This window comes from Hipposideros armiger, unplaced genomic scaffold, assembly GCF_001890085.2.
Source record: "Hipposideros armiger isolate ML-2016 unplaced genomic scaffold, ASM189008v1 scaffold_202, whole genome shotgun sequence".
In the NCBI taxonomy this organism is placed as follows: domain Eukaryota; kingdom Metazoa; phylum Chordata; class Mammalia; order Chiroptera; family Hipposideridae; genus Hipposideros; species Hipposideros armiger.
Window position 1 is genome coordinate 1,363,837 of NW_017731552.1, and position 10,440 is coordinate 1,374,276.

Genomic DNA, 10,440 nt, shown 5'->3' on the forward strand with positions numbered 1-10,440 from the left:
AATTCCCCAATAAAAATCTTTAAAAAAAATAAATAAAATAAACACAAGATGGATGAAAGACTTTAAGTGTTAGACCTGAAACCAGAAAACTCCTAGAAGAAAACACAGGCAGTAAACTCTTTGACATTGCTCCTAGCAATATCTTCTTAGATATGTCTCCTCAGGCAAGGGAAACAAAAGAAAAAATAAATGAATGGGACTGCATCAAACTAAAAAGTTTTGCACAGTGAAGGAAACCATCAGTAATTCAAAAGACAACCTACTGAACAGAACACATTTGCCAATGATACATCTGATAAGAGGTTACTATCCAAATTATATAAAGAACTCATACAACTTAGAAACAATAAAACAAGCAATCTGATCAAAAACTGGGCAGAGGACCTGAATAGACACTTCTCTGAAGAGGACATACAGATGACCCACAGACATATGAAAAGATGCTCCCCATCACTAATCATCAGGGAAATGCAAATTAAAACCACAATGAGATCTCACCTCACACCTGTCAGAATGGCTATCATCAATAAATCAACAAATAACAAGCATTGGTGAGGATGTGGAGAAAAGGGACCTTCATGCACTGTTGGTAGAATTGTAAAGTGGTGCAGCCACCATGGAAAACAGCATGGAGGGTCCTCAAAAAATAAAAAACACAGTAGTCATATGATTCAACAACTGCCCTTCTGGGTATTTATTGGAAGAAAACAAAAACATAAATTCAAAAAGATACATGCACCCTTATGTTCACTGCAGCATTACTAGTAATAGCCAAGATATGGAAGCAACTAGGTATCCATCCATCCATAAATAAATGGATAAAGATAATGTGGTACATATATACAATGGAATACTATTCGGCACTAAAAAAGAATGAAATCTTGCCATTTACGATTATATGGATGGACCTAGAGCATATTATGCTAAGTGAAATAAGTCAGACAGAGAAGGATGAATACTGCATGATTTCACTTATATGTGGAATCTAGAAAAACAAACGAATATACAAAACAGAAAGAGACTAATATATGGAGAACAAGCTGATGGTTACCAAAGGAGAAGATGGGGCAGATGGAAAAAAAAAGTCTGGGCATGATGTGACTGGGTCCTTTAATGTCTCACAAGCAAAATCAAGGTGTAGGCCAGACTATGTTCCCATTGGAGCATGGGGTCTCCTTCCAACTCAAGTGTTGGTGGCCAAATCAGTTCTTGTGGTAGTAGGGCTGAGTCCTGTTTCCTTGCTGCCAGCAGGGACTACTCTCGTCTTCTAGAGGCTACCTGCATTCCTTGCCACATGAGCCCCTCAAATCAGGCAACTGTGCGAAGCACCCTTCTTGTGCTTTGAATCTCTTACTTCGTCTTCTGCCACCAGCTAAAGAAAATGATCAGCAAGGATATGGGCACCTCAGTCCAACACCGCAAGGAATTGAATTCTGCCACCAAACTGACTGAGCCTGGAAGCTGAGAGCCCAGCCCGGCTGACACCTTGATTTTAGCTTCCAAAGCATCCACCTGAGCCACCAGGACTTCTGAACTCCAGAACTAAGACACAATAAATGGGCGTTGTTTTAAGCTGCTAAGTTTGTGGTTATTTGCTAGGCAGCACAGAAAACAAATACGAAACCCTTAATAGGCTCACGGAAATGGCAGGGTCACATCTCACGTCCCTCCTTCTGTCCAGACATTTGTTCACTCTGTGGAATGATGAGTGGAATCTACCATCACTATTTAACTCGAGCACTCTCACTTTTATTGGTTAAGCAAGAATAGTTCAATGATTGTAAGTTAACACATGCATGACCCAGCCCCACTGTTCCTGGAGAGCATCTCGGTATGACAACAGACATTGTCACACTAAATTACATGGAATTTTGTACAACTCACCTCATTGGTCCCTCCTTGAGAAGCATAGGTGAACACACAAGTGTATTTGTCCTAGAAAATGGAAGAAAAAAAAAAAGGCTTGGTAGGAAGTAATCCTTAGTGCTTAAGGTGCAGGGTCTTCAGGATGTCCTTCTGAGATCCAGAATCAAGAAGACTCCGCTTGTGAGCATCTGCACTAAGAGGAAGAAGGTGGAGCCAGCCCTGAAGGTTTCCCAGTATCTGCAGACCAGTAACTCCCCTGCCTGCCTCCCTACTAGTGAGCTGGAGGTCAGGGCAAACGACCCATGTGGCTTGTAAGGGATGAAGAACCGGAATGGGGAGGTCACACCCCGTCTAGCACCTACCCCCCTCACTCTAGGAGCTCAGACTTTGGGACACCTGGGGACCCATCTCTGCGCTGCTGTGGGCCTTGGACAGGTGCAAAGTTTTCTGAGCCTCTGTTTACTCATATGCAAAATGGGCCTAACATATAAAGCATTCCACACAATTCCCAGCTGTAAGGAAGTATCAACAAATAGGTCCTATAGATATGGTTGGTACAGACAAAAAAGGACAGGAGAAGCAGCGACTTCTCCAACATGTTGGGGACAAGGCTGGACTGGACCCAGGCCTGCTTCCTCGGATAATGAGAACCTGGCCTCCCACTTCAATGAAAAAAGATGGGGGACCTTGTGCAATGGAAGAGCAACGTCTGTCCACTTCCTGGTTAGAGCTGCAGCGGGACTGACCTGCGGGGCCTAGAGGCACCTACCCTTCAGGCTCCGACTCCCCACTCTCCACCTGTGTACACCCTGCCCTCCAAGGGCCGGGGACTCGCCTGGGTCTGAGGGATAGGGCAACTTGGCTATGGTGGGCATGTGAGTGACAGGAACTGAGGCTAGTGACCCAGCCCCCTCAAAGTCGCCAGCCTCCAAGTCCGCCCCCCTCCTCAGGCCCCGTCCCCAAGGTACGAGCGCCCTCCTCAGACCGCATCCCCTCTCCAGGCCCCGTCCCCGCGGGCACGTCGTTCAAGCCTCCGCATCAGCAGCGGCACTTACTCCCGGCCCCACGCTCTGGGTAAAGGAGTGCACGACGCCGCCCGGCCGCACGTCGAACGCCACCGTCGTGGGCTCGGACACCGCCTCCGCCAGCCTCAGCCCCATGGCTGCAAGGAGCAGAACGGGCCATAAGCTCGCGGCGCCGCCGCCGTTCCTCCTTCCGCTGGGCGCCGCCATCTTGGGATTAGGTCTGCGGAGCAAGGGCGGTGGACGGGGCACAGCGAGGGACACGTGAAACGTCCGCCGGAGGCCACGTCAGCGGCGGCGCTGTCACATGACCCGGCGCACCGCCCCCTCCCCTCCTCCCCTCGCCCGGGTCTCCAACTTGGAGGCGGGGCTTAGCTGTGTGACTGACCTTTCAGCTGCTCCAATTAGTGAATGTACAAGGAGTAAGGGAAATAAAAGGTCGCCACAAAAATTCAAATTAACAAATGTAGACAGTGTGAGCGACATAGACGATGACCATTGGGCAAACACCTCATAATTGTTGCAGCCAAGATCCGTGGATGGATGCTAAAAAGTGGTGGAAAAAGTATGATGAGGCCGGCCGAGTGGCTTGTTGGTTAGGAGTTGGCTTGGGACACCAGCTCTGAGCAGCAGGGCCCCGGTTCAGGTCCCACATGAGGGCCAGTGACACTGCCCTCTACAGCTAAGATGGTGAACATCAGCTTGACCTGGAGCTGGGCTGCGGTGAGTCGCCGGTGATGGCCTACGCTGCAGCATAGCTGGCCAGCAGTGGGCGTGAGCTTTCATGAGCAGCCGTGAGCCACTGTGAGCTGCCATGAGTGGCCATCCAGTGGTCAGCGACCGATCTGCCTCATCCAGGAAGAGCGCAATGATGGTGCCAACTTGGGCCAGTGAAGCAACGTCCTCCACAACTAGACTGAAGAACAAACAAAAGGACAGCAACTTGTCTGTTCCCCNCTGAGCTGCCAACAGGTGGCAGGATGGCTCAGCTAAAAAAAAAAAAAAAAAAGAGAGGAACAGCTCAGAGAAGGTTGGGAGCCAAGAGAACTCTCTGGGAGCTGAGTAACTCAAGACTGGAGGAACCCGTGGGCGCCACTGTATACATTTCCCTGGCATATGGATGCCGGTAGGAGCTCCGTCCAGGTTTTCCGGCCAATCTGCAGGGCGCTGCAGCACCCTAGCCACCCTGTCTGGGGCTAGATCCAGCAGGGAAACAAAGGCGCCCAAGCATGTATACAAGGGGGCCCCCCACCCAGAGATTGATCCAGCGGGTAACAGCAGTATGCTGCTTCGTGCACCCACTGGGCTGTATGTGCACACAGGGCTCCCCCACCTGGAAGTGCGGAGCTAGCAAAACCCTGCGGAACCCGTCTGCCGGGCTACCCTGTCCAGAGAATGTGTGGCGATAATGAAGTCCTGCTGTGTGCGCATGTGGGGCTGCCCTGCCCGAAGACAGTGCAAAACTGGCAAAATGTTGAGGTACCCTCATGGAGGATTGCCCTGTGTGGAGGGGAGCACTGCTGTGTGAGTGGGTCTGCCCTGCCTGGAAAAGGTGCAGAACTAGCAATGTGCAGCTGTGTACGCACACAGGGCTGTCACATGAGGAGGAAGGGCGGAGCTAGTAGGGCATTGAGATGCAAGCACACAGAGCAGCCCTGGCCATATCCACTCTCAGACAATTAAAGCAACAGGGCACGTCAAGTGTGCACCAAGCAGCCCTGGCCACACAAGGCTGCCAACGTGGAACCCACTTATCCCAGCCAAGTGACACACCAGGCACTGCACACACTCACCCCAACCACAACCAGCCCACCAAAACTAAACTATTCAACACAGTCTACAGAGAAACCACTCTTTCAAGACTGGGAGAGAGAGCTATTCCATCTAACTCAGCGGTTCTCAACCTTTCACAGGGGTCGCCTAAGACCATCGGAAAACACATATTTTCGATGGTCATAGGAACTGAGATACTGCTCCTCTATCCGTCTCCAGGCCCACATGCAGATAAGCCCACATATGAGTACCCGGCGACCCCTGTGAAAGGGTCGTTCGACCTCCAAAGGGGTCGTGACCCACAGGTTGAGAACTGCTGATCTAACTCAGGAAAAAAACCCAAAAAGTCAAAGAAAATGGGGAGATAGAAGAATATGCCTCAAATGAAGGAACAAGAAGAAAAACCCTAATGAAACGGAGATAAGTAATTTTCCTGATAAAGAATTCAAAGAAACAGTCATAGGATGCTCAACAAACTTGAGAGCAGAAAAGAGGAATTCAGAGGGCACTTCAACAAAGATGGAAAATATAATAAAGAACCAATCAGAGATGAAAAGTACAGTAACTGAAATGAGGAACACATTATAAGGAATCTACAGCAGATTACTTAATACACAAAAACAGATTAGTGACCTGGAAGACAGAATACTAGAAATAACACAATCAGAACAGCAAAATGAAAAAAAAAAGAAAATGAGGATAGTATAAGAGATCTCTGGGATAATATAAAGCACCTAACATTTGCATTATAGGGATTACAGAATGAGGAGAGAGACAAAGGGGCAGAAAGAGTATTTGAAGGAATAGAGGCTGAAAACTTTCCTAATCTGGGGAAGAATAAAAGACATCCAGGTCTAGGAAGCAGAGAGTTCCAAACAAGATGAACTCAAAGAGACCCACATTGAGACATATTGTAATTAAAATGGCAAAAGTGAAGGACAAAGAGATAATCTTGAAGGCAGCAAGAAGGAAACAAGTCACATACAGGGGAAATCCCGTAAGGCTATGAGCTTATTTCTCAGAAGCAACTTTACATACAGTACAGAAAGGAGTGGCAGGAAATATTTAAGTGCTGAAAGTAAGGAAGCTACAACCAAGAATACTGTATCTGGTAGCTCTGTCGTTCAGAATTGAAGGAGAGGTAAAGAGTTTCCCAGAGAGCAAAAAAAAAAAAGGAGCTCACCACCATTAAACCAGTCTTACAAGAAATGTTAATGGGAGCCAACCGAGTGGCTCAGTTGGTTAAGAGTTCGCTCAAGAGTGCGAGCTCTGAGCAACAGGGTCACTGATTTGATTCTTCCTTGCCCAAGCTGAGCTGCCAACAGGCTCAGCTAAAAAAAAAAAGAAGAAATGTTAACGGACCTTCTTTATGCAGAAAGGCCATGACCAGAAATAGGAAATAAATATAAGAAAGGAAAAAAAACTCACTGGTAAAGGGAAATATACAATAATCACAGTGAATCAACCACTTAAAAAGCTAATATGAAGGTTAAAAGACAATAGAAGCATAATTAAGTACAACTATAATAAATAGGCAGGGGATACACAAAACGAAAAGATATAAAACATAACATGAAAAACATAAAGAGTGGGGGAGAAAGTAAAAATGTAGTGATTTTAGAATGCGACTGAACTTAAATGGCTATCAGCTTAAAATAAACTGCTATAGATATAAATGGATACATATGGGCCAGCCAAGTGGTTCAGTTGGTTAAGAGCTTGCTCAAGAGTGAGAGCTCCGAGCAACAGGGTCGCCGGTTCGATTCCTGGCCCAAGCCGAGCTGCCACTGAGCTGCCAACAGGTGGCAGGATGGCTCAGCTAAAACAACAGCAACAACAACCAAAAAAACCCACAAATACATATGAACCTCATAGTAACTGTAAACCAAAAACATACAAAAAATACACACAAAAAAATAAAGAGAGGGCCGGCCAAGTGGCGCGATGATTAAGAACTGGCTTGGGACGCCAGAGGGCCCCGGTTCGGATCCCACATGTGAGGGCCAGTGACACTGCCCTCTACAAAAAAAATAATAAATTAATTAAAAATAAATAAATAAATAAAGAGAAAGGAACCCAACGAAAACACTAAAGAAAACCAACAAGTTAAAAGGAAAGAGATCAAGAGAAGACAGGAACAGAGAACCATAAAAACAACCAAAAACAAGTTAACTTCACAGATAAAAACCAAGAAAAAACATCTGAAAACAAAGAAGGAAAGACATTCTAATACAGCAAGCCTTCGAAATGCCAGACAAGAGCAAGAGGTTTGTGATAAAGAACATTTAATGCAAAGACACAAAGAATCGAATTCTGAAGTGAAAGACACAAGGCCAAATGTATCAGATGATTATGTACTTGATTATGACGGAAGACAGCTCCCTAATCAACATTTGGAGAAAACACCTGGACAAGCCCCTCCTTGGCTTCTGAAAAGATGCTTGAGCTCCCAAAGTGTGATTGAGAAGCTTGGCAAAGAACAAACAAGACATTTTTCAGAAGCTGATAAGAGACCAATCCTGGGAATAATTCAGCCCACCAGCACTGATCTGTATGGAAACTGCTTCAAAGTGACGTCCTTGAAGTGTGTGATGATCTAACAAACTCCCAATTGGACTGAGAAGACAAGGATACCAACAGAAGGTTTTTTGTTTTGTTTTGTTTTACTGTTTAGGATTTTAATAAATACAAAGGTGGCTTTCACTAAAAACAAACAAACAAACAAACAACAACAACAACAAAAACCCAACCAAAAACAATGAACAAAATGGCAATAAACACATATCTATCAATAATTACTTTAAATATAAATTGACTAAATCCTCCAATCAAAAGACATAGGATGGGGGCTGGCCAAGTGGCTCGCTGGTTAAGAGTTCACTTGGGGGCCAGCTGAGTGGCTCAGTTGGTTAAGAGCTTGCTCAAGAGTTTGAGCTCTGAGCAACAGCGGTTTGAGTCCTGGCCCGAGCTGAGCAGCCGCTGGGCTGCCAACAGGTGGCAGGATGGCTCAGCTAAAAAAAAAAAAAAAGAGTTCACTTGGGAGCTCGAGCTCTGAACAGCAGGGCTGCCGGTTCGGATCCCACATGGGCTAGTGACACTGCCCTCTATAGCTAAGATGGTGAACAACAGCTCAACCTGGAGCTGGACTGCCGAGAGTCGCCGGTGACGGCGTAGGCTGCAGAGGGGCTGCAGCGGGCTGCCGTGAGCTATCATGAGTGGCCGGCAGCCAGCGTGAGCAGCCAGCTGCGTGAGCTGCTGTGAGCCACCGTGAGCGGCCGTCCAATTGCCGGTGACCGATCTGCCTCAGCTGGGAAGAGCACAATGATCACAATACCAACATGGGACAGTGAAGCGACGTCCTCCACAACTAGACTGAAGAACCAAAGGACAGCAACTTGTCTGTTCCCCTTCCCCGATTCCCCAACGCTGTACCCTCCCCCAATTCCCCAATAAAATCTTAAAAAAAAAAAAAAGACATAGGATGGAAGAATGGACAAAAACAAGACTCATCTATATGCTGCTTACAAGACTCACTTTAGATCGAAAGACACACATAGACTGAAAGTAAAGGGATGGAAAATGATATTCTATGCAAATAGAAATGAAAAGAAAGCTGGAGTAGCAAAACCTATATCAGACAAAACAGTCTTCAAAACAAAGGCTATAAAAAGAGACAACAAAGGATACTGCATAATTTTAAAGAGATCAATCCAAGAAGAGGCTATAAAAATTGTAAATATCTATGTATCCAACATAGGAGCACTGAAATGTATAAACCAAATATTAATGAACATAAAGGCTAAATTAACAGTAATACAGTAATAGTTGAGGACTTTAATACTCCACTTACCTCAATGGATACCTCATCCAGACAGAAAGTTAATAAAGAAATGATGGCCTTAAATGTCACATTAGAGCAGGTTTGACTGAATAGACATCTATACAGCATTTCCTCCAAAAACTAGAGATTACTCTTTTTTCTCAAGTGCACATGGAACATTTTCCAGGAGAGATCACATACTAGGCCACAAAACAAGCCTCAATAAATTCAGGAAGACTTAAATAATATCAAGCATATTTTCTGACCACAATGGCAAGAAGCTAGAAATCAACTATAGGAAGAAAACTATAAAAAACACAATATGTGAAGATTAAACAACATGCTTCAAAACAACCAACGGAGCAAAGAGGAAATAAAATACTACTTTGAAACAAATGAAAATGAAAACACAACTTTACAAAATTTATGGATGCAGCAAAGGCAGTTTTAAGAGGAAAGTTCATAGCTACACGAACCTACCTCATGAAGCAGAAAAGATCCCAAATGACCTAAATTTACACCTAGAAGGAACTAGAGAAAGAATAAACAAAACTCAAAGTAAGTAGAAGGAAATAATAAAGGTCAGAGAGAAAATAAAATAAATAGAAAATAGAAAGACATTATAAAAGATAAATGAAACTAAGAACTGGTTTTTTGAAAGAATAAATAAAACTGATAAGCTGTAGGCAAGACTCCTCAAGCAAAAAAGAGAGAAAACCCACATAAATAAAATCAGAAATGAAACAAGAGAGATTACAATTGACACCACAGAAATACAAAGAATTATTTTACAATATTATGAACAATTATATGCTAACAAATTGGACAATTTTGAAGAAATAATTTTTTTAGAAACATACAACCTTCCAATACTAAACCAGGAAGAAAATAGAGAATATGAACAAATTACTAGTAATGAAATTGAAGCAGTAATCAAAACTCCCAACAAACAATAACTTAGGACCAGTTTCACAAGTGAATTTTACCAGACATTTAAAAATTAGTACCTGGACCGGCTGAGTGGCGTGTTGTTGGCTTGGGATGCCAGCTCTGAGCAGCAGGGCCCTGGTTCGGATCCCACATGAGGGCCAGTGACACTGCCCTCTACAGCTAAGATGGGGAACAATAGCTCAACCTGGAGCTGGGCTGCTGAGAGTCCCGGTGACAGCGTAGGCTGCAGCCCCTGCTGCAGTGGGCTGCCATAAGCTACCGTGTGTGGCCGGCAGCCAGTGAGAGCGGCCAGCAGCCGGTGTGAGCTGCCAAGAGCCGCTGTGAACGGCCATCCAGGGGCAGCAACCGAGCTGCCTCACCCGGGAAGAGCGCAATGATAATACCAACGTGGACCAGAGAAGTAAAGTCCTCCACAACTAGACTGAAGAACAAAAGAACAGCAACTTGTCTGTTCCCATTCCCCCGATTCCCCAGCACTGTTCCCCTCCCCCAATTTCCCAATAAAATCTTAAAAAAAAAAAAATTAGTACCTATCCTTCCCAAACTATTCCAACAATTGAAGAGGAAGGAATGCTTCCAAACTCATACTACATGGCCAGAATTACCCTGACACCAAAATCAGACAAGGACATTACAAAAAAAGAGATGTACAGACCAATATCCCTGTTGAACAGATGCCAAAATTCTCAACAAAATATTAGCAAACCAAACTCAACAGTACATTAAAAGGATTATACACCATGATCAAGTGGGGTTTATCTCTGGGATGCAAGGGTGGTTCAACATCCACAAAACAATAGACACATCACATCAACAAAAGCAAGGATAAAAATAATATGATTATTTCAGTCCATGTAGAAATAGCATCTGGGGCCGGCCGAGTGGCGCGATGGTTAAGAACTGGCTTGGGATGCCAGAGGGCTCCGGTTCGGATCCCACATATGAGGGCCAGTGACACTGCCCTCTACAGCTAAGATGCTGCACAACAGCTCAACCTGGAGCTGGGCT

General features: G+C 45.0%; 1 protein-coding gene across 3 annotated transcripts in view; it reads right to left on the reverse strand.

Annotated features, from left to right (window-relative positions):
• Positions 1 to 3,475, reverse strand: part of MYDGF (myeloid derived growth factor) — a 16,196-nt gene extending 12,721 nt beyond the window's left edge. Inside the window, exons 1-2 of one of the 3 annotated variants that reach the window (XM_019653357.1) lie at positions 2,922 to 3,475; positions 1,885 to 1,935 (exon numbers count right to left, since the gene is read on the reverse strand). In XM_019653357.1, the coding sequence (XP_019508902.1) occupies positions 1,885 to 1,935; positions 2,922 to 3,098 (228 nt within the window). In that variant the 5' untranslated portion in view covers positions 3,099 to 3,475. The remainder of the gene's footprint in view (positions 1 to 1,884; positions 1,936 to 2,921) is intronic. The other 2 variants (XM_019653359.1, XM_019653358.1) reach the window with 2 other exon arrangements.
• Positions 3,476 to 10,440: the final 6,965 nt, after the last annotated feature.